The sequence below is a fragment of the Parus major genome, chromosome 24, assembly GCF_001522545.3.
Source record: "Parus major isolate Abel chromosome 24, Parus_major1.1, whole genome shotgun sequence".
In the NCBI taxonomy this organism is placed as follows: domain Eukaryota; kingdom Metazoa; phylum Chordata; class Aves; order Passeriformes; family Paridae; genus Parus; species Parus major.
Window position 1 is genome coordinate 2,419,789 of NC_031792.1, and position 23,882 is coordinate 2,443,670.

The 23,882-nt window shown below is 49.7% G+C and overlaps 1 protein-coding gene across 1 annotated transcript in view; it reads left to right on the top strand.

Annotated features, from left to right (window-relative positions):
* Positions 1–672: 672 nt before the first annotated feature.
* The window catches only part of GRIK4 (glutamate ionotropic receptor kainate type subunit 4), a 112,556-nt gene continuing 89,346 nt past the window's right edge, over positions 673–23,882 (top strand). The window contains exon 1 of the mRNA XM_033519702.1: positions 673–826. Coding sequence (XP_033375593.1) covers positions 745–826 — 82 coding nt within the window. The 5' untranslated portion in view covers positions 673–744. The remainder of the gene's footprint in view (positions 827–23,882) is intronic.

Sequence of the window (23,882 nt, forward strand, 5' to 3'; positions counted from 1 at the left end):
GGGACACAGTGCCAATACCTGTGCTGATGATGAGTTTGTGGATTTTCCACCTCCTGCCCTTCATTTTGGTGGTCTGACTTTGGAACTTGGACCTCTGTGTGGTTGGGTGGTGACAGCTAGTGTGAGGACAAAATAAAGATGTTCTTGGTCTTGTGCTGAATCCTCTTGCTCCTGAAAGGGAGGGAAGGAGGTGACTGGAACTGTGGCAAGGAATTGGTTTCTAGTTTGGTGAGGCCCAAGTGATTTTTGCCTCTTAAACCTTTCCCTCAATTCATGTTTAGCTATGAAAATATTTTGTCCCACCCGAATATCAGAAGTCAGTGTTATATAATGAGTTGCAGGCTGCTCTGAGTGGAAAGAAAAAAGGGGGGTGGGGTGGGTGAGAATAGAAGTCAGAGATGTGACTCAATATTGATTTCCACTTGATTTTGTTGAAAAGCTAAAAATGCCAAGATGAAATATTTGGACTTTTCCCTTTTCCTCGTGTTTGTTTCTTTTTTTTTTTTTTTTTTTCCCTTTTTTTTGCAAGGAGCTCTCTGCCCAGTTTGATTCCAATCCCTGAATAATTCATAGCCTGTAAATATCTCCCTCCTCCTCGGGTAAATAAAGCTTTTGTCTGCAGGGCTGGGAGCTGAGTGATGCTGCTGGGGGAGAGCAGAGGGGCTCACAGGCCGTGTTTTGTGTCTCCCTGCAGAGTTATGTCATGCCCAGACCACCACAGGGCTCCATGAGGATTTATGGAAGATGCTCCGTGTCTTGGCGCCTCTGGTGCTCCTTCTGCTGTGGCTGATGAGGATCTGGGCCAGCCCCCATTCCCTGAGGATTGGTGAGTGCACACCTGGCTGGGGTTTGGGTTTCTCCAGCGCTGTTTGGCTGTTCTGGAAGGATCCTTGGAGGGGGAGATGGCAGGGTGTCCCCATTCAGGTGGTGCTGAGGTTCTCACCTTCCTCCTGTAAGAGAAGTGCAGTTCGTGCTGAGTGGGGATGCTGAGCTCCTCCCTGAGTTTTGGGAATGTTCTCTCTCCAGTTTGCACATGAAATGCAATTTATGGTGAGCTGACACGCTTGCTGAAGTTCCTCCTTGTAGTTTGGGAATGTTCTCTCTTCCCTTTTGTAAATGAAATTATTTTATGGTGAGTTTACACGAGGAGCTCCTCCCTGCACTCGTTCCTTCCTCTTGTAAATGAAATTAGTTTATGGTGAGCTGACACACTTGCTGAGCTCCTCCTTGCATTTCTCACTTCCCTTTTGTAAATGAAATTAGTTTATGGTGACTTGACAAAGTTGCTGAAATTCCTCCCTGCATTTTGGAAATGTTGTCCCTTCCTCTTGTAAATGCAATGCAGTTGATGGTGAATTTCCATGTTTGCCTTGGTTTTCATGGTGTTGATGTTGCTCTTCCTGTGTGAATCCAAAGCCACCCCTCAAAGAGCCACTGAGGAGCCAAACTCACCCCTGCTGTGTCCCACCCCCTCTCCCAAACCCCACATAAAATGAAATATTTCTCTGTCACAAATATATTTGCTCTCCATTGATGACCAAGGGGTACCAGAGCCCAACCTGCCCCCAATTCAAGGGTGCCACAAGAACATGAAAACCCCAAAATTCCCCATTTGCAAGGAAGCCCCACAAGTTCAGGCTCCTCTGGGTCGTGTTAAAAAGCGTTCAGAGAGAGGCACCATCATTTTCTGCGGATTAGGGAGCAGAAATACATCCAGAAACCTGGCAGTGGAGCTCACCTCGCAGAACTGACACTTTGCTCTGTTGTTTAGAAAGGAAACTGCTTCCCCTGGCTGCTCCCCCTGCAGCCACCAGCTGCCTTTATGAGCTATTTGTTGCAGATAAGCAGCTAATCCATTCCTGTCCCCATTTGCAACTTTCACAGGTGACACACTTGAAGTGAAATTACCTCTCCCCTCTGCTGGTGGAGCATGAGGCAGCTCAGGAAATATGGGGAGGGAAGGTGGGAGCTGGCAGGAGCCTGGCAAGGGTGGCCGGGTGTTTTATGTCCCTGGAATCCCTGATTCATGTGGAGCCCTCCCTGCAGGATCCCAGCTCTGCTGCCTGCATTTCACCTTGATGGGCACATCCTCCACTCCAGCAGGCAGGGATGGGGATGGAGGGTGAATTATCAGGATGCTGAAGGTGAAAATCCTTCATTTTGCTTTGTGTCCCGACTTTTTGGGGAGATCTGTGGGTTTTTGGGAGTGTGGGGGGAAAAAGGGAGCTCCCCTGAGAGCACAGAGCTGCAAAGCTGGGGTCTCTTTGTTCCCCAGAGTGAAAAATGAAGGTGTTTGAGACCTGGGACTGTGATTTTCAGCTCTTAAGGGCTGGAAACTCAAATCTGTGCTGCAGCTTCCAGGTGGGAATGGCAGCTGCCTTCCAGCTTGGTTTGGTTTGGGAGGTTTGATGAGTGTTGTTCCTTCAAGCCACAGTTTCATTTTTACGGCGCCTCCAACAAAAAAAGTTAATAAAAATAAAGTGCAGAATAAAAAGAGGGGGAAAAAATATTACCAGCAGCCCTGAAATCATTCCCAAATGCATGCTTTTGGCAAGGCAGGGAGATATGGTATCTAGCAACATAAATCAATGCTCTGCATAGGGAAGGGAAAACAGACCGGCAAGAACATTTAAATATTCAAAGAAAATGCGAGCAAACGTTTAAAGCAATCCTGAAAACCATCTGATAACGGGCTGCTGAAATGCACGGGGATGTGATCAGTAACGGGAGGTGAGCTGGGCAGGGTCAGGGTGGGTTCTTCACCAGGAAAAAAAGAGATTATTCCCTGCAGCTCTTGGCTTCCAGGCAGAAGGAAACACGGTGGTGCTGTCAGGGACACTTGGCTTGCGAACCAAGCCCTCAGCTTTCCTGCTGCTGCTTTTTTTGGGGTTTTTGGGTGGATCTTGGCCCTGGCAGCCCTCAGTGGAGTGGAGAGGCAGCAGATTGCTTCATCTCTGAGCACAGTGAATTTCTGCTGCTCTGGACAGGACCCACAGCGAGTGTTGCATTGCAGTGAGCTCGAGAGGCGTCATCTGTGCAAGGAATTGAGCAGAATGTGGGCTACAGGGTGACCTTCCCCATGCCTTTGGCTGCAGAGGAGCAGCCTGGAGGCTCCTGAACACTCTGCTTCTCTCCTTGATACACTCTGGGGTGAAACCATCAGTGCAAACCTGTGGGTTTTTTTAAGCCTTGAATTGTTTGTTCCCTTCTGATGCAGCCCTGGAGAAAGTTTCCTTGCTCCTGTTTTTCCTGGAGACCTTGGTGGGGAAATCCAGGTCTAAAAGCTTTATCCAAAAAAGTGATGTTGTACTAAGAATGCCTTGTGTCAGTTCCCTGCTCTGTCTGGGTGAATTATTGTCTCCATGGACCTCAAAAGCTGGGGCTGAACAGGGAGGGAAGGAGCAGGCAGGGATGGGAATGTTCTCATCAGCTTTCAGAGCTCTGGGAGGGAAGGAATTGCCTCCAGGCAGCCTGGAGCCCTTGGAAAAAACAGTGCAAGGCCTCCCAAAATATCCTGGCACCTCTTGCACAGGTTGTGTTGCATCCAGCCACCCCAAAAACCAAAAATCCTCAGCTCCCTCCTGTCCTCCAGGGTAGCATCTCCCTCTGGCCCTGCTTTCCTGCAGCACTCAGTGTGTGGGAGCTGCTCTGGGTTTGTTTTTTGTCTGTTCACTCATGCTCAAGGAAGTGTCAGGAAATTTGCCTGAGTTATTTACTGGGTTATTTACTCAGCCTCACCGAGCAGAGCGTGGGGGCCCTAAATTGGCATTTTCTGGCTTGATTGATTTGGTGTGCTAAAGAAGCTCGTTTAAAATTCACACCCCAGCCAAAATTACAGTTTATCCACGGAATTGCCCTCACCAGGAGCAGGATCAGGAGCCCTGACAGAGGATCTGCTGACAAACTCCTTGCAAGGCCTCCTGTAGCCTTTCAGGATTGTCTGTGCCCGTGAAAATCCCTTCCCTGCCTCTGTCTCCCAGCTCTGCAGACTTTACATGACAACTCCAGCATCTCAGGGGGTTTTTGGGGCTGAAACTTGATGTTTTCCTGCCCCATACCCAGGGGCTGTGCATCCACCTCTGGCTCAGCTGTCATTGCTGACCCAGTGCTTTGTGGCTTCATCCACCAGAGAAGCAATTTCTAGTCCAAGTCCTCATGAACCCCACCCTGATGCTGGGGTGTCACAGGAAATGTCACTTCTTGTTTCTAGGCATGATTCCAAAATTCTGGAGTGCCTAAAGGGCTGTGGATCTCCTGTGTCTGCTCTGAGGGTGGAACTTGAATCACGGGATCATGGAATGCTTTGGGTTGGTTTGAAGATCCAGTTCCACCCCCTGCCATGGACATCTCCCACTGTCCCAGGCTGCTCCAAGCCCTGTCCAGCCTGGCTTTAGACACTTCCAGGGATCCAGGGGCAGCCCCAGCTGCTCTGGGCACCCTGTGCCAGGGCCTGCCCACCCTGCCAGGGAACAATTCCTTCCCAATATCCAAACCTGCTCTTTTTGAGTTTTAAGCCATTCTCCCTCATCCTGTCACTCCAAGCCCTTGTAAAAAGCCCCTGTCCATCTTTGCTGCAGCTCCTTCAGGCACTGGAAGTGAGGTCACTCCACAGCCTCTCTTCTCCAGGCTGAACAACACTAATTCTCTCAGCTTTTCATGTCAGGAAGACTGGGGATCCCCCAGAGCTGTGGAAAGCTCCTGGAATTCAGCTGTGTGTGCTGCAGGAGGTGGGAAGGGGCAGGCTGGAGCTTTTTCTGCATGGCTGTGGTTGTGTGGTACCCCTTTATTCCCATCCCTCTGTCACGGCTGTGGGTAACAGCATCGTTTGTACGGCCCCAATCCCTGTGTAATCACCCTCCTGAGGGGTTTATGATACACTAAAGCACTTTTTCAGTGAGTAAAGGCCCCAGAGCTGCCCTGCTGGGTGCAGTTTGTCCATAGCTGTGTCTGAGCTGGAGGGCTGAAGCAAGGGAAAAGCGAGCATTAAAGACTCATGAGGTAAAAATGAACGATAAGGGCAGAGGAGTTGTGGAAAGATTAGTTCAGCTCCCTCAGGACACACTGAATTCTCCTGCAGGCACCGAAGGGAAGATCCCACAAGGCAGAATTAGCATTTTAAAGGGTGCTGGTGGCTCTGATGATGAAGGTGCAGCCAGTCCCTGGGTGCTGGGGAAGGAGGACGCTGATGTCAGCAGGTACCAAATTCTTCCTCCCAGGTGTCAGGATGAGGGGCTGCGGGGAGAAACCCAGCTGTGCCTTTCACTGGAGGCAGGCAGTGTGGCTTTGTGGCACATTCTGTGTCATGCCCAGCTCCCCACCTCCTGTTTGCAGCTGGCTCCCACAGCTTGAAACTCCTATTCTCCCTCCTGCTGGAAACATTTAACACACACAAAGCACAAACTCCTTTCCTGGTGTAGCTCTGCCTTAGCCAAGCCCTTTGTGGATCTGGAATGAAGTGGCCGTGGATTTGCTGTTCCCCAGCAGAGGAATGGCCTTAGCCTGGCTCTGAAGCCGGCCAGGCTGCTGTGATCAGCTCAGAGCACAGGAACAATCTGCAGGGCTCACATGGTGGTGCTGTGGCTGGAAAACCTCTCCACTTGTCACTGGTGTTTAATCCCAGCCTGGCTTGGGGAGTGGGCTGGGAGGAGGGGGTAGTTATTGGGATACAATATTAATATTTCCCCCAATATTAAAAAGAGCCCGTTAAGTTCATTAAAGCAAAGTAGTTTTGTAGTTATTTATCATTTGCTGCTGGGGAGTGGTGAGAGGTAGAGAAAAATACAATATTCATCTGCTATCTGCTCTTTCAATTCTGTTCTGATTATTCTTCTTGGAGAGTGATGTCTTATTTATGAGTTTTGAGTTATGTGCATAAATAGATTTTTTTTTAAAATCACCTGTACAGATGCCAGGCCCTTCAGCAAAGCCTCATTTAGACTTACAGTCAATCACAAATGGTTTGGGTTGGAAGGATCTTAAAGGTTACCCAGTTCCAACACCCTGACACGGGCAGGGACATCTTCCACTGGGATCTGGTTTCTCCAAGCCCCGTCCAACCTGGCCTTGGACACTTCCAGCATCCAGGGGCAGCCACAGCTTCTCTGGGCAAGTGTTATCCTTGGATTCTTGGCAGTTCTCCCCAGGTGTTGTGTTCCTGTGTTCCAGCACTGGGAAGAGTGGCTGCCACTGCCCCGCCCCGTCTCTCCTTTACCCTCCCCGTCCTGAGCGATCTCGTTACGGCAGCTCATCCACGGAGACTACTCAAGGATAAAATGAGATGGTTTTTATCAGGAAAAGGCAGCTGAAACTGTTCAAAGAGGGGCTGGTGTCTGGTGCAGTCATTTATCTACCCTGCTTTTCTCCGGAATGATCCTGTGGAAGGTGTTTTCTTGAGCGCTTTTGCTGCAGGATCCCGGTGCAGGGTGTTGTGGCTCAGCCGGGGTCGGTGGTGGGCACCGGGCAGTCTCCATGTGCAGGTGGGAGGTTTGCACATTATTCCCACTAAACCTGTGGATGCAGATTTTCCTGGGGCTGTGCTCGGCACCCTGGCAGCCTGCAGAGGCAGGAGGCTCATTCGCACCGTGGAAGTGTGAGCAGAAACTGCGGGAGGAGCACGAGCGCGAACCCAGCCGCCAGCGGGTTCCTGAGGGATGCACAAATCCTGAGAGATCCCAAACCCTGAGGGATCCCAGATCCTGAGAGATCACAGACCCTGAGGGATCACAAACCCTGAGGGATCNCAGATCCTGAGAGATCACAGACCCTGAGGGATCACAAACCCTGAGGGATCCCAGATCCTGAGAGATCACAAACCCTGAGGGATTCACCGACCCTGAGGGATCACAAACCCTGCAGCCCTGCTTGGTTTTGATTTTCAGCAGTGGGAGAGCCCTTTCTGGCAGAGTGACAGGACTGGGTATCAAAAAGAGAGGGATTGATGGCTTCCTTCATCATTTAGGGGTTTTACACAGATTTTATGTGCTCAAGGTTGGATGAGTTTGGCTTAAGAATCAACTGAGCCTCATCCTGCAGGGAAATTTAATGGAAAAAAGAGGGGATTTGGTGCAGAGCAGAAAAAACTCCATGATAAAAAAAGGCGATTGGTGCAGAGCAGGGAAACTTCATGGAAAAAAAGAGGGGATTTGGTGCAGAGCAAGGAAGGTCCATGGAAAAAAGAGGGATTTGGTGCAGAGCAGAGTGAGCTGCCCTGCAAGGAGAAGATGTCCAGGCACCAGGCATGTCCATGCCCAGCAAAGCAGTGCCCCTTGCCTGGTGAGGGAGGGCTCTGCCGCTCTCCAGGCTGCAGCTTTGCCACATAAAACATAATGAGCTCCTTGTCTCCAGCAGAGGAATCCGGCACTATAATAATATGAATAATAAATAATAAGCAGATTTATATTTTAGATCAGTGCCACGGGGCACGGAGCGAGGAGGGACGAGGAGTCAGCCAGACAGATCATCTCTTTCCATCTTTTGCACCTCTGTGGCAGAGTTATTTTTCCTGATCTGTTCCTATTCATTAATGTCCGAGAGGCAGGTTATATTATCCACCCCAGGAGGCCTTTAAGCTTTGTTTTGATTCATTATATATCCACATACATATTATATAGATATAGATCTCTCTGTGCAGAGCAGCTGGATGGGGAAACCGGCTGGTAGTTATGGAAAAGAGCCACGTTACTTAAGCAGCAAATCAACGTTCTATTTCTTCACTCTCTTGTTTATTGAAAGCCATTTAGCCACCAGCACGGGGGAAGCTGCGGTGCCCCTGGGCACAGCAGCAGCTGCTGCCCTGGCCTGTGTGGCTTGGTGGTTTTGGAAGGTGACTGGGTTGGAAGCAGGTGCTAATTCAGCAGGAAAAGGGAAATTTAAGGAGAGGAGCCAGGGAGAGAGGGGTTGGTCAGTGGGGAGGTGACATTTATCTCTTCCAGGCACAGTCCTGAGCTGTGGCAGGGTGATGGGCATGGGTAGGTGCATGTGCAGAATTTTGTATCAAAGGTCTGGATTTTTACATTTGTTCCTGAATATTAAACATTCTCCCTGAGCCAAGGATCAGGATCTGAGAGTCATGTAACTTGTTTTATATCTAAATACAGTTCCTGCCCCTGGGCAGCACTTTGTGTATTTAGCTGCTGAGCCACTTTTAATACAGATCTTTTTGCTTCCCACAGAGGAAGCTACTGATAGCAAGATCCACTCTGCAATTTCTTTCATTATTTTTTCATATATATATATGAATAAAAAAGTCAATTACATGAATGAAAGATCCTTGGTTGCCTGCCTAAACAGCTGCCAAAATGAATTCCAACTTGGAGCCAAATTCAGCAAAGCTGGAATTTCTGCAGAGAGCTCCAGTGTGGCGTGAGATGGGATTGTGCAGGAGGCTGCATTACAGATTCCTGCTGCCCAGCCCCTCGCCCCTGGCTATCTGTGTGGGCAGCCAGCAAGGATGGATTTCACTTCTCTGCAGGGCTGGATTAAATCTCCTCCTCAGAGCCACCACGCTGCCAGGCTACTGCCTTGGCATCCAGAGCACCTGGGCACTTGGAGCTCCAAATCCCTTCCTCCCCACAGACCAATTAACTTGTGTGTAAAGAATCATCTGAAGTGAGCAGGAGAATTTTGGGGATGTGGGCAGGAGCTGGGTGGAGTTAGAAAATCTGGATAAGCACAGAGAGGGAGACAAATCCTCCACAGAGGCAGGAGCAGTTCTGGGAATGAGTCCTGAGGATGGGGACCTCTGGATGCCTGGCTGAAGAACGTGTTCCTTGTTTTTAGGGAAATGCAGGTCTGTAGCAAGCACAATGTGATTTGAAGGTCCTTTTCAGGCAGTGAGGGGGAGAGAGCCTTGCCTTATTTTAGGTAGGTGCCCAATTTCCTCAAGGTGAGTTGAGATAAAGCTGAATTTGTCACCTGTGAGCTGTTGTAACCTTTCTGGGAAGGGCAGGGCGAGGATGGAGATGGGAGAAGGAAGACAAAAATCCACTCCAGCTCCAGCCTGTCAGAGCAGAGCTGAGATCCCCACCCTGGCAGTGCAACGAAGGGTTTCTCTGTGCTCCAAGCCTCATGCTCGGGGTTTCTTCCTCCTGCTCCGTTACTCTTGGCACGTTCCCTCGTCCTTGCTCTGTGGATGGGTGGGTTGCAAGCTCAGGAGCTCTCCAGGCTGAGCTCAGTGAGGTGTTAAAGCCCTCTTGCCGAGCTTTAGGCACTGCAGGGCTGCTGGGCAACCTTCCCAGAAGAGGAGCTTTTGACCTAGCAGGGCACTTCTCTCGAGTGCCCCTCTGCAGCTAATTGCTGCTGGCTCGCTGTCAGATCAACACGGCCCCTGAGAGGCTGAAATCCCAAATTGCCCTGGCTCGTGTTCAGCAGCTCCCACTCTCCACATCCAGGTGTTGGGGACGTGCAGCACTTGGAAAAGTCCCAATTCCAGAAGGGGAGAGCAACCTGCTGACAAAGCAGGGGAGTGCTGGGTCCTGCCCCTCCTTCCTCCCAGCTTTGTGCTCCTCTTCCTCCTCTTCTCCCTTGCAGAGACCTCACTGTGATGAGATCAAAGCTGGAAACAAACCCCACTGCAGGAAAAGAGAAGGATGGAAAGATGTAAAAGAATGAAATTTTTGCTTTTTTGTGGGATGTCAGCTGTGAAGAGCAGGGGAGCACGTGGGAGAGAAAGGACAACACCCAGGGCACAATCCATGGCAGAAAGGGCTGTGAGCAGGCTGGGGAAATGGAGGGTTTTGTTATTGGGACAACCATCCAAGAGCATCGTGTCACATTCAGGTGCCATCACAACCCAGAACCCTTCTTTTGGGGTGTAATTTGCAGAGGAGAGGAGTGTGGGCAGCCTTGAAGCAGAAGGTGAAGATCCTGGCGGGAGGAGAGCTCGGAGAATGCAGATGTGACAGCAGAGAGCTGGAGCTGGGAGGGATCTGAGAGCAGCAGGAGCAGCTCAGCCTGGCCTTGCCCTGACTCCAGCCCTGCCAAATGAGGGCTGTGGATGTCAGGAGGCTGCAGGGAGGGATGGCTGCTTTTCCTTTTCATCACTAATGAATTCTTCTTGCACCTCCAGACACTGTAGGGGCTTGGAGGGACTAAATGGAACTTTATGTGAAAGTGATGGCTGAATGTCAATGCTGCCGTCGGAGCCAATTTGGGAGCTGGAAAGTGCTAAAAGAATTAAGATTGTTAAATGGAAATAAGTCTACTTGGTTGAGATAAAATAGGGTTTAAATGAGTGAAATTATCAGTGGATTACCCTTGTTAGAGCACTGCCTTATTTAATAAACTGGGTTTTAATCTGCTGCGAGCATTCCTGAAGGGAAAGCTCAGCCCGTGGAGGTGCAGGGATGTGATGGAGGGGAAGGACCAGCGGTGCCAAAATCCTCTAGAATGGAGCCACAGGAGCAAGGATTTGCCCAGGAGTGCTTTGTACTTTCACAAGGATCACTGTTCTCTGCTTTACAAGTGGGTTGATCTTTGCTGGAGTTTCTCTTGCTCCGGAATGGGGGTGGGATCACCTAAGAGTGGGAATCACCTTGATACCTCTGCATCCCTCATATCCCTGAGGAATATCTTTAGGGCAGAGACACACAGTCCTGCATCCTTTTTGGGGTAAATGGATGTACTCAGAGCTCCCCTGGAGCCCTGGCAAGGAGTGATGCAGAGGGAGCAGCCTCTTGCTGCATTTAGGAGGGAATGAAAATTCTGGAAACCTTGAGTGCTGCAATTTTACCTGGAGAGAGTGCAGTAATTAGTAATGACCACTGATTACCTGCTGCTGCAGGAGAAGAGCTGGCACAGAAGAGCAGCCAGGTGTTCTGGTCCAGCTTTACCTGCCCACCTGGCTTAATGCAGATGTCACCTGGAACCTCTCGTGTGCTCCTGACCCATCTCTCTGTAGTGGCAGCCCTGAAAGCTGAACTGCTCCAAAATTTCCAAAATTGCCTGTGGAGGGAAGGACCTGATCTCTCTCAGCACTTTTGGGACTTTGATTTTGGCTGCTGGAGCTCTGGGCCTGGAGGTGACAGTGCCTGGCCTAGCGGGGAGCATCTGGAACAAGGGACAAAAGCACAAGGAGGGAGGGATGAGGCTTGATTTTCTTCTTAGTTGTGCAACCCTGAGGTTCCAGAACATCTTGTGTTCTTTACTTGGAGGATTTGTGAATTTGTAATTTTTTTTTTACAGTCAGTTTTGAGAGAGAAATCAAGTCATGAGCGGATTGTGAGGCTCAGGTGGGATTCAGGAATCCGGAATCAAATTCCAGCCTTGGGGTAACAAGGTTGTGGTTAACCCACCTGGATTATGCTCTTACCTGTTCAAAGGAGTCTGTCCTCTGTAAATATTCCATTTTTGGTAGCCTTGTTGTTGCCAGAAGGGCTGATAAAGCTGGCTGCAGGCAGAGCTGAGCCCATCCTGGATTTTTATCTCCTTTGCTGGTCTCTGTGAAGTTCTTGCATTCTCATGCAGGTGACATTGTGTTCAGAGGGAATTCAGAGCTGGGAGAAGGCAAGGAAGGGGCTCTGTGAGGACTCTTGCTGGAGGGATTGCTCTTCACTCCCCAGGGCAGACTCCCAGGAGCTGGGCTGTCCTGTGAAATTATTCCTGCTTTCCTGCTGCAGAGGTGCAGGCCAGGATGAACGCCTGAGCTCCAGCCCCAGGCTCATCCCACACGAGCTCAAAACTTCTGTGATCTCCTTGCCAAGCCCAGGGGGCAGTGAGGGCTGGGAAGTTGTGATGTGGTGTCAGCCTGGGTTTGTCTGAGGATCATTCATTCATTGCCTCTCCCCTGCAGTCCCCAGGACCTGGCAGGATCCGTGCTTTGGGATGAATCTGTGCGTGCTCAGCATCTGACGTCCTCCACCTTGTTCCACATCCTCAGTAATTGCACCAGGGCAGGATTGCCCTGCTCCCAGCCCTTCCTTCCCCCTGCAGAGAGCTTCTGGTCATGCTCAGCTGCCCCCACTCATCCACATTCCCATTTTTCCAGCAGCAATTCCCTTCTGCTCTGTGTCCCTGGCACTTCAGGACTTCTTTTCCTCATCCCTTGCACAGAACAGAGCCTGGATGCTGCAGACTTCAGTATTTATTATCCTCTTTCTACCAATTTTTTCTACCAATTACCTATATCCAGTTTCTACCCATTTTAGTGTTTTTTGGCATTCTTGATTCTCTGGGGGCCCTGCTACCTTGGCAAGAAGAACTTTATCGTTCTAGCTATGCTCAGAAATCCCATGATCTCAATGACCACAGAAGATAAAGCAAAAAACGCTGGAGTTGGCAAGGAAATACCTTCCAGTGCTCGTGCAAAGTCATGAACACCCCGTGTAATGCCCACCCCAGAGGTCTCATGAGCCACAGCTGAGTTTTTTAGGGCCAGGAGAGGCTGCAGTGGCTTTGCCCAGGTCTCCAAGTCCCCAGCATGAGCAGTCTTTGCCACAGGACAGCTCTGGCACCAGGCAGGCCCTGTGGCTGCCCAGCTTGGCACAACTGAGGAGCATCAACGTGGGTAGGAGACGGTTCTGAGAGCCCAACTTGGATTTTGGAGCAGAAATCTCATTTTCCTTGGCTGTGGTTGAAACCCTTCTCTTCCCTCCTGTGTTTGAATCCCATGGAGCATCTCATTAGGAGCAAATGATGCCTCAGGCAAGTGGAGCTCTAGCAAAGTAATCTTTATTAAGCACCCTCGGTGGTCAGAGCTGCTTGATGAGCTCTGGGGTTTTATTTGCAGGCAGCTTGGGTCGTTGTTGGGCAGGAAAAGGCTCTGAGCTCCCTCCAGTCCCTGTCTCCAGGGTGCTGCTTTCTACCTCTGCCCTCAGTCCCTTCAGCTCTGCGAACACTGCTGTCCACTCTGAGAACAAAACGAGTGGGAGAGCCTGGGTGGGGCAAGAGAAGGGATTCAAGGTGCCTGCAGCTCATCCTGAGTGGGACACAGACACAGATTTCCCCAGAAAACAAAGATAAATAAAAGATCAGTCTCTGGTAAAGAACCCAGAGGCTGATGTGGCTTTTTGCTGATGAGCCAGAGAGGGATGAGTTGAAGAGCTCTGGAAAATAAAGCAAGACAGGGGTTGTGAGTGAAGGTGTTCACACCTCAGGTAACCCTGTTGGAGGCTCTGCTGCTGCACGAGGTGGGCTATTTCCACACTGAGCTGAAAACCTGGAATCTCTGCTGCCTTTGCTCCTCCTTCTTCTCACAGAATTCCCAGAGCAGCTGGGGCTGCCCCTGGATCCCTGGAAGTGTCCCAGGCCAGGTTGGAGCAAGCTGGGATAGAGGAAGGTGTCCCTGCCAGTGGCAGGGGGTGGAATGAGATGATTTTAAGTTCCTTTCCAACCCAACCCATTCTGGGATATTATGATTTCCTGGTTCCTGCCCTTTTGAATGACAAACTGTGACGGATCCGTGGCTGTTTGTTGTCCCGGGGCTGTCAGATTTCATTGTGAGGAAATGAGAAGCATTTTCAGGCATTAGCTGGCAGCACAGAGAGTTTTAGAGTAGCAGTTCATGCCACTGAACATGCTTTTGGAAGATGTGTCCTCATGCTTGGAGAATCAATTAACCTCGAAAACATTTGGTGGCTTGGTTTGAAGAACACTGGCTCCGAGAATTTCCTCTCCTGCTGCTAAAATCAGCCACCTTCAGCGTGAAGCATGGATGGTTTCTAGCACTGAAAGGTGAAGTGAGAACAAAAAAGAGAATAAAATAACAGCATAATGCCAGAAGAAATGAAAAAAAAAATCCCAAAAACACCAAAAAAAACCCCAATAAAACCAAAACTAGAGCATCTGTGTGACTAAAACCCCTCTGAAAAGCAGTCATTTGCTGAATATATTTTGTTTTAAATGTCCTGGCTCTGTTCTCTGCTCTTCCCCACCCTCCCCATCTGGAAACCATCCAGCATTATCCGTGCTTGAAAAGGCAGCACTGGCTGCGTGTTCTGCCCGAGCCAGCACCTGCAGGGAGCTGCAACAGGTCCCTGTCTGGCTGCTCCATGCTTTTGGAGCTTTTTTTGGGGTGGGAAAGCAGTGGGAAAGGGCACCCTCACCTGCTCTGGTTGCAAGATCAGGACACAAAAGCTCCTGCACTCCTGGGAGACTCCTGATCCTTGGAATATCTTCCCTCCCCTGCTGCTTTCATGGATTTCTCTGCCAGAGCTGAATTAAAGCAGCTTTGGGGGGAAAGTGTTACAACCTCCTTGACCTAAAGTTCTCACCCCAGCAACATCATCCTTCCCTGCTCCACAATGGGCTCCAGGAGGGCAGATTTTGCTTTCAGTTGCAAAAAACGGAAAAATACAATGGGGATTTAATGCAGGAATCGCTGCTTACATCTCTCACCTCTTCCTCCCTTCTGATTCTGGCAGCACAGCTTGGCCCTGGGTTTCGAGGCATTCAGGATTAAGCATTTCCAGAAGCACCAAATTCTGGCTTCCCCTTCTCAGAAAACCCTTCCCTGGCTACTAAATCAGAATGGATTCGGTTAAACAGCTGAGGATCTGGAAATGTAAAATATTAGCCTTGGGTTTGTGTGTTTTTCCAGGCAGGTTATCAACACCTGAGCAGGTGAATTTCTTGTTACACCCAGAGCAGCGGGGGCTGAGAGCTGTGGTTGTTCTACAGGGCTCTGCCTGGGGTTTTTCTGCTTTTTTGTAAGCCTGGGCATGCCACACTCATGCTTTAGATTTCAGTCTCAGCTTGCTAATCTGCTTTCTGACCTATAGAAGAAAATAGCTGGTAATTATTTGTTTACTTTGCTCAATTCAACTGTGCAAGAGCTTCCTTAGAAGAGCCAGGCTGGGTGATTAGGAGGGGAGGTTTATTTTATTTTGGTTTAGTTTATTTTGCCTGGCACGTTGTCTTTTCATTTGGAAGGGCTGAATTTCTTGGGGGGATTTTGCCTATTTTAGGAGGCTTGAACTCCCTGGCTGAGTTAAGGAGTGAAAAATGAAACAGAGAGGGGTTGTGTGTGGAGGGGTGAAAAGTCAGTTTTTATGTTCTGTGTTGTCAGGGTTTGGGAGATGGGGCTGGCCCGAGGCCATGAGCACAGCAGTGTCACCCTGATGGATTTGGATGGACTGTAAGGCACAGTTTTGGCTGATTATTCCTCAAATTCAGTCTGACCCCGTGCTGCACTGCAGTTCTGTGAAAGCAGGAGGGTGCTGAGCATCTTGCAGACAAAAACCTCTCTTCTGGGCTGGGATTATTCAACTAATCTCGTGATTATGGTGATAAACCCCTTTGCAGTGACACTCCTCTCCAAGGAGTTTTTCCCTCGGGCCCTACCAAGTCCCAGATCCCATTTTCTCCTAATGCTGAAGTGCTCTATATTAAATTAAGGCACTCTCAGGGATCAGAGGTGTAAAAGTCCTGTGGTATTTAAAGCTTTGGAGTCTTTTGCCTGCCTGACCCTCCTGGGGCTCGTGGTGGGGATGGAGGGGAGGGGCTCTGCTCTTGCAGTAAAGATGGATTTTTATATTTTACCCCCTGTTTTTGGAGCACAACAAGCTGTGGCCAGTGTCACAGCCTGGCCAGTGATGCCCTGGACACTGGCTCCGAGGGCCAGCTGATTCCAAGTTGGATTTTCCTGCAGGGAAATCAGCCCCTTTCCCTCTCCTGCTGCCAGGTGCTCGGCAGCAAATAAATATTTTGCTCACAACTCATTGGAGGTGGCATCTAACCAGATGTGCTCTCACTTGGTGCGGCAGGAGATTTATTTGGTTGTCCATTTATAGCTTATTATTTCCTGCTGTCTCCCCCCTCCCCAGCCTAATAGCAGTTTGCTATCCACCAGGGTATACATTTTCTTCTGATTAAGTGCCGCTTAGCCGTTGGCTGCTTGCTCATTTTACTTTTATAGACACATTTAGAGGCACAAGCGCCCAGGAGCAAGGGTAAGGAGAATGGAGACTCGCAACAGCTTGATTAGATTGGATTTTAATAAAGTTTCCAGCTAAGCTGCAGCACAACTATTCCTCAGTGTGCTGATGATCTCCAGAGGACCCTTTCAACCCTGATTATTCCGTGCTGCTGGGGAAGGGGTTGCACAGCTCCTCACCTGGGCAGTGGGAGAGAATTCCCGTGGCATCCTTGACCAGCAGGGAGCTCTGAGCTCTCAATACCTCCGAGCTCATCTCTCTGGGGCGAGGAGAGATTTTTCTCCCGTCTTTCCGCAGCTGCTAATTAGTCGCAGATGATGAGATAATTTATAAAAATTAGGAGCGATTTTCTCTCATTGTGCTAATATAGCTTGGCAATAAAACTGCTCTTTTAAGGGGGTGACTTTTCCCTAATGCAGGGATCAAGGCTAAAAATACATCCCCGTGTAAGGCAGCAGAGAGGGGGAGCGTGCTCCATCACCACACGCTCTTTCAGAAGTTCATGGGAACCTCGAGAAGGAACTCAAATTGAAATGCAAATCCCAGCCTCGCTGCTTGGGAAGGAGATGTTTGATGGTGTCACCTTGGTGGCAGGGATTGGGGAGGAACCAGAATGCAGCAGGAGGCCCTGGTGTGGAGCAGACAGCGTGTGTGCCGTGGGGATTTTGGCAGGGAATCAGCACAGGGAAGGTCTCTGCTCTCCCCTTCCCCTGCAGAGCTGGGGCTGTGGTGTGGTGCTGGGATTTGTTCCCAATGCCATTTTTGTGTTTGGAAGGTGCTGTTTGCCCCTTTGGCTGGTTCAGGGTCAAGCCAAGCCTGTGCACATATGTCTGCTCGGTCTAGTGGGAACTGAGAACCAGGAGGGGGTTGCTGTGGCAGCTGTTTGGAAAAAGACATTCATTAGACTGAAGAATGAATTTTCCATGAACTCAGAAGGCCTCCAGCGCTCCCTCAGGCTCCTAATGATTTTGTCACAGTGTTAATCCCTCAGGTGAGTGGCGGCATTTTGATATCAGCAAACAAATTACGTTTTCTGTGGCGATAACCCAATCCGGAGTCAGGTATGAGAGCAGAAAACAATTCATCAGCTTCTAATGGGCCTTGCAGAAAGCAGGCAGGGCTGGATCCAGCCACAGGGTGCAGCTCCCTGTGTCCCATGGCATTCCAGGGAATGTGTGTCCGCACAGGATGCCTCTACAAGCACACCCAGGTGACCTGGTTTGGTTTTTAGTGATGCTCGGGATGCCCCTTCCTGACTGGAATTCTGTATTTTGAGAGGTAATGCCTGTGCTGGAGAAGGCAAATCCCAGTGAAATGGAGGCGAGGAGGATCAGCTGCTTTTTTTGCAACAGGTGATTGAGGACGTGGTGGGTACAGAAAGTTTTCACAGATTTAAGGGGAAACTGGGGAGAGAAGAGCACTTAGGAGTTATTAAATATATAAACAACATCAGTTTCAGAAGTTTTCTAACCTGAGAGTAGCCCAGGGCCGGGAAGCTGTTAGCAGGAATTATTGGATGGACTTTTGCTTTGACAGTAACATTTGTTCTTACAATCCAGATATGAGGCAGAGGCACAGAGAAAATGAAAGGAGTTGCCTGTAGCAAGCTCTCAAATTAACACCTCCATCTCCCAAGCCCCAGCCTGGTGCAGTGTCCATCAAGGCCTGGGAAGTGTGGAAATCTGCCTGGGCTGTTAGCAACAAACAGAGGAGAATTGTGGCAGCAGTGATGCAGGTGCAGAGGGTGAAACCAGCAGGATCAGGGATGGGAGCAGCACCTGGGAGCTGGAAAATTCAGCTTGGAATCATCCCCTGGTTTTGTGGGGGCAGAATTAATGTAAACCTGTTTGGGTTTTGTCACATGAAAGCACCCCCCCTCCCAGTTCCACAGCTGAACATTCAGTTCTGCTTTTTAATGCCATCCTTAAATATCTCCTTTGTCTCTGAATGGTTCTGTCCTGTGCTTTCTGGTGGGATTATCTTGCTCTCCCCATCTCTCCTGTGCAGCTTTAGTTCCTAGGAGGAGCAGGCTGTGTTCATTCAGCCTCTCTGGAGATGTGAATACACAATTCTTTCCAGCATTTTATTGCTCTCCCTTCTCATTTAAGCATCTTTACAGTTTTGGGTGCTCTGCTTTATCTGTGTCAGACACAGAGCCATGAGCACAACCTGGCTGGAACTCCAGGAGTTCACCATACCCTGGGTGAATTTTATCTGTGATGTGCCTTTGAATCTCCCACAGTCCTCTCTAGTTCAGTCTCTCAGACATTTTTTTCTTTGGTTTCCTTCATTTTTTCTTCTTTTTTTTTCGAACTCAGAGCCTTCTGATGGTGCTGCCAACAGCTGTGTGGCCTCAGGCTGTGCTCCTGTCCAGCATGAGTGAGGAAAGTGGAGTGAGGTGTGGACAAGAGGCAGAGCTGGGAAAGGGGCACGAAAATTCCCATGAAAATCAGGGAATCTGAGCTGGAATTTGGACCAGCTGGACTTGTCTCCTTGCATCCTTTAAATCTTTTCTTCTGTGACAGTTGCAAGAATCTTATTAGGCATTTATCTACTTGGATATGCTGTATCTATTTATCTAGAGAGCATAATAAATAATCCTGATTTAGATCCATCCATCCAAACATTAGCAAAGTTGTGATAAAATCTGATCCTTTTATTCAGGGAATTCCTTTTACTGTGTTTCCTTCTGCTTTCATTCCTTGTTCTCATATTCCTTATGTTGCATGCAGAATAATTTGGTGTATTTTCTAGGATCCTTAAGCAGAAATTTTGGTTGTTATTGAGAATCAAATCACAAGGTTAATTACGTTTATTTTGCAACTGGAAACAAATGTTAACTTGCAAAGACAAAAACGCAATTTCACTGTATTTGAATTCCTCTGATTATCAATGAAACGGGCTGGGATGGAATAGGATGGGATGGAATGGAGAATGGAATGGAATGGAATGGAATGGAATGGAATGGAATGGAATGGAATGGAATGGAATGGCATGGAATGGAATGGAATGGAATTCCAGCTGGTCCAGAGGCTGCAGGGAAATTAGGAAACCTTTTGTGGATCTGGGAGTGTGTGATGGCAGCGTGGGATGAGAAAAGCAGAGGAGGAAAGGGTGGAGCAGAGAGAGGATGAGGAGGGAAGCACTCACCTCTCCTTAGCAAGTGCTGCTTGCTCTTTAAAAGGGAAAAACCAAACCTCCTGGGCCCCCTGACCCTGCAGATCACTAAAATGAGCACTCACTAGTGGCTGAATCAGAGGCTGCACACCTTCATTGCACTTGTCAGATCACTGGGTGTTTCCCAGCTCTGCCAGTTGCTCTGAGCTGTGGGATGTCAGCATGGCCTGCCTGGGCAGAGGTTTGTGAAAATGTCTGGAGCCCATTAAGACACTTTTCCTGATGGGCCAGACCTTCCCTGATCTTCCATGCAGGGCATTCCCAGGGCCACAGCCAGGTGAGCTGCTGGCAGAGGTGTCCTGGAGCAGAGCAGCAAGGTCAGCTCATGATGTAAAAGTCCACGCTACTGAAGGGCTGCTGGGGAGAATTTGTAGCTTCTGGACTGCTGCTGGGAGGCCTGGATGTAAATGACAACGCAGCTAATAAGGTCTAATTGGCTATTAAAGGAGGAAGCAGTCCTGGAGATGCTGAGGGCCAATTAACCCTGGGAGCCTGACACTGCTGCTGTGCAGTGATGTGTGAGGCCCTTCATAAACAGAGAGAGAACGGGGGCACTGCAGGTCCTTACCCAAATCCTCTGGAAACTGCTGGGGTATTTCAGTGCTCACTTGCAAGTGTTCTCCTGTCTTTGTAGTCAGTGGATTCAGTGTCTGGGCAGTGCAGGCGCCCCCCTAGAGACACCCCGTGGGCATCAAAGCAGCCCTGTCGAGGTGGAACTTCTCAGGAGGCTGATTTTTCAAACTCTGCTCAGCTCTGGGGGACTGAAAGACGAATCAGGTGAGGTGGATCCCTGGGGAAGGCACATTCCTGCATCAGGCTGTGGTGGAGACGAGTGCCAGTGAAAGCAGGTGCCAGCCCCATGGCTGGGGACCGGGGTAAGGCAGGGAACTCAGGAATGCTGAGATGGATCCTGAGCAAGCCAAAGGCTCTGGAAGCCACCAGGGGCTGTGGGAGGCTCAATCAATCATCCTGCCTCAAACACCGACTGAGATCAGGGCCATGGGGAGCCCAGGGTTTGACACAGGCTTGTTGCTAATTTGAATAAACAAATTGTGTCTAATGGCTTTGTCTTCTAATTGATGCCAGTGCCGTCTCGATAAGGGAAAACAGAGATATTCGGTGTTGCAAAGCGAGCTACCTGATTTCATAGTCTGTTTCTCTGCTAGGAGTGGGCAGGCAGAAAATGGGATTGGGTGGATTTGATGAAGAATTGGGACTTGGGAATCTCAGCATAATGTGGACCATGTCTCAGACTTTGGAGTCTATTGCATCTTAATTGCATGAGGGTGGCTTTGTGTGTTGCTGTTCTGATGATGATCTTTCTCTCGTTCCTCTTCCTCTAGTTGATTATATTCTAATTTCTGCATTTTTAAATTTTATTATTTCTAATTTCTTTGTTTTTGCTTCTCTGAACTCTGACCTTTCTGAAATCCCAGGATTTCAATCTGAGCAGAAGATAAGTTCAAAGATGCAGCTCAGCTCCTAGACTTGGAGCAGCTGCAGACTGATGTTTGTCATCTGCTTGACTTTTTGCAGAGCAGAGAGAAGGGGACTGTGCCTGTCTGCAGGGTCTGTCCCACAGGAACACCCATGACCTCCCAGTGGAGGAAATGAGGCTGAGATCAGCCCAGTTCTCACTGGAGTTTTCCATGGAAAGCAGGATGGAATTCCTGTCCTTGATTCTGGTGATCCCCAAGGACGCTTCTCTTGTCTTGTGTCGAGGAAGCAGCTGGAAAGAAGATCCAGTGCTGACCTCAGCAGTGCAGACAGACTGATCTTCTCCCTCAAACCTGGCTAAAACATCCTTTAGTCTGTCTGGGCCATGAGACTCCAAGTTTGTGGATTTGCTGATTTAGAGGTGACCTGGCCTGAGCTGGAATTCCCACTGACAGAGCAGGAGTGTGCTGGGAGCCCTCCAGAGTGGGGACCTGCTGAGCCCCTGCCATGACCCTTTGGGCAGTGGGGAGCAGCACAGGGGCCTCAGAGGGTGCTTTTTCTCCTGACTCAGCTCCAAAAAGAGACAAAAGCTCCTTTCAGCCACACAGCCGGGAGCTCTTCGCTGAAATAATTTCTGTTACCTTTTATCTGCCTCAGAGGAACACTTAAAAAAAAAATCATCCTGCCCATAGCGGGTAACCTGATGAGCCTAATTTGGTGGTATGAAAACACAACCACTTGGAGGTTTCCAATCCATGTTCTGGCTAATTAGATCCACTTCCCCTGCTAGCTCCTGCCCGCTGTGCAGTGTTGCGTGTGCTCAAACACCCCAGCACGAGCAGGAGCGTGGTGCCCCTTGGTTAATGTGTGTTTTGGCTGGTGGGTTTGGGAGGCAGGGTTGATGTTGTTCGCTGTCCAGCCAAGGGAAGAGGCTGCACCAGCTCAGGCTGTAAAGCAGCTGCTGGTTCTGCAGGCCTGGGGGATCCTGCTGGTCCCTTTGGCCTTGTGGGGTTGTTTGTTTTGGTAAGCTGGGCTTGCAGGCAGCTCTGGAGAGGTCTGGGGGAGGAAGGATGGGGTTCTCCAAGGGGGCTGTGGTGTCAGGGTGTGAGTGACAGCACTCCAGGGCTCGTGCCTGGGCAGGGAACGCTCAGCAACTCCGGGTCACTGCCACTTCTCATCAGGAGACACTGGGCTGATGGCATCCTGTCCTCTGGCCCTGGAAGGGTGTCCAAGGCAGTGCAGCCATTGCCTCTAACCTTTAAATTACAGCTGCTGGACTGGACTGAAAGTTCCATCCACAGAGACAGAACAGACTGAACAATTTGTGTGTCTGGGTGCAGCCTGGGCAGAGCGAGAGCTGGCAGGGACCAGCTACAGCTCACAGGTCTGGGCATCTGAGTAACACTTCCATGTCCAGGGCTGGCACTTTGGTGCCTTTTCCATAAAAAATTGGCTTTATTTGTAGAGAAAGGTGGGCCAGTTTATCATAGGAGTTGACAGAACTGCATTTTTCCTTCCAGCATGGAAAATACTAGTGCTGGAGGAGCTCAGAGCACTGAGGGAACTTTCCTGCCCTCCAAGAGATTGTTTTGTGTCCACTTAGGGATGCCAGCAGCACGTGTCCTGCCTGCACAGCCCTCCCAACACAAACAGCACCGGTGGGGAAACGGCGCAGAATATCAGCAGGGTCTGGCTGAGGTTTCCACCCAGGCAGGAAATAAATTGGCTGCTGCTGCTGCTGTTCTCTTTTCTAAAGTGGTGCCTGGAATGGGGCCAGCTCTTTTCCCTGCTCTGGGAGACACCCATTGCTTCTCCAGGGAAATCTGGGAGGGCACCTGGGGAACAGGATTGGCTTGTGGGTTTAGCAAGCAGCGGGATGCCGCAGAGGTTAATTGCATCCGGCTGAAGCGCTGCACAAACCGTGAATTTTGGGATGAAAAACGGCTGCAAAACCAAATCCCTGGTGTTGCAATCTGCCCTGGACTGGCCTCCCCCTGTGTGTGTCGGGGTGAGGTGTCTGGGCAGCAGATAACAACACCTCATCCGCATTCATGCCCCGGCTCTCCTGCGGGTGGACATCCGTGCGCTGATGAGGCCGAGAATATCGTCACTTGTGCCTCTAATGGCCGAGCACACGCTGCAAATTCTGCCTTAAACAGAATCTGATGTGCTCAGAAGCTGCACAAGTCTCTGATGGAAAATGAGATCTTAGCAGGAAGCCTAACACCAAACAGAAGGCTCTTTATTGACCATGGGATGCTGCTGTTGGAAGGGGACTGCAGGTGGCTGTTTCCTGTGTAGTAAAACATGTCAGGCTGGTCTGGATGGTTTTTTTTTGTTGTTGTTGTTTTTTTTCCAGACAGTTAAGAAACCAATAAAGTTAAATTGGTAGGACTGTCTAATGTGATTACAGCAAGATGGGGATAAATGTGTTTCCATTAGAGCTTGTTTTGAGATGGGAGGCTGTCATTTTGTGATGAAAAACTGAGATGACAGCGAGTATTGGTATTCCAAGGGCCTTTTTCTAAGGAATGACCTGCTCTGTCTTTTTGACATCAAACATATGTATGCATAAGGAGAGCGCTGGTTTGTGTTCTGGTGCAGCTCCACTTTTAGTCTGAAGTGTTCTATCAAAAATTTTATGAGGGAAGGGGAAAAAAAACCTTGGATGAAAGTGCTTGAATGTGGAAAGGTGGCCCCGGGCAGAGCCTGCAAATTCCAGCTGGGGGAGGATGGGCTGTGTAGGGCTGGGAGGGGCTCAAGCAGAGCCCAGCAGTGAAGGTGGCTCCTGGCCATGGGCTGGTGCCTTCAGGGCATCCCAAATCCCGTGGTACCACTGTTCATGGGACGCTGGAGTTCTGGTGGGAGCTCCTGAGCTGGTGTGCAAGACAAACCTAATCTGATCCCGCCTTTGAGGCTTCGAGTTTGGGTTCTGTCTTGGGGTAATGCCAGTCCTCAACCAGTCCTGGAGCCAGGATTCTGAGTTTCCTCTCCTTGCTATCCACACTTGATAAGAGACCCAGAACTTGCTCCTTGTCTCTTCCAAGAGACAGCTTCCATCAGCTTCCATCTGGTTCCTTTGTATCCCAGCTCTAACCTCAGTGTTGGTTGTTAAATGTTTCACAGGGACTTCCCACTGCCCCTGGGATGTTAATTAAAAGATTTCCAGCCTAAAAAGCCCCCCAAATCCCTCTGCACTATTGGTATTCTGCAAGGAACTACAACGTGGATGGGTGTTTGTGCTGGAATCTCCTGGATGGAGCCATGCATGGATTGATTTTTCCTGGTGGTCAGAAAGAGAGGGAAATGTGGTGTCTGACATCCCCTGTCCAGGAGGTGAAATCTGGAATCTCGTGGATAGAAAAGCACAAAAAGGACAGGAGATGAAAGGCACGGCCC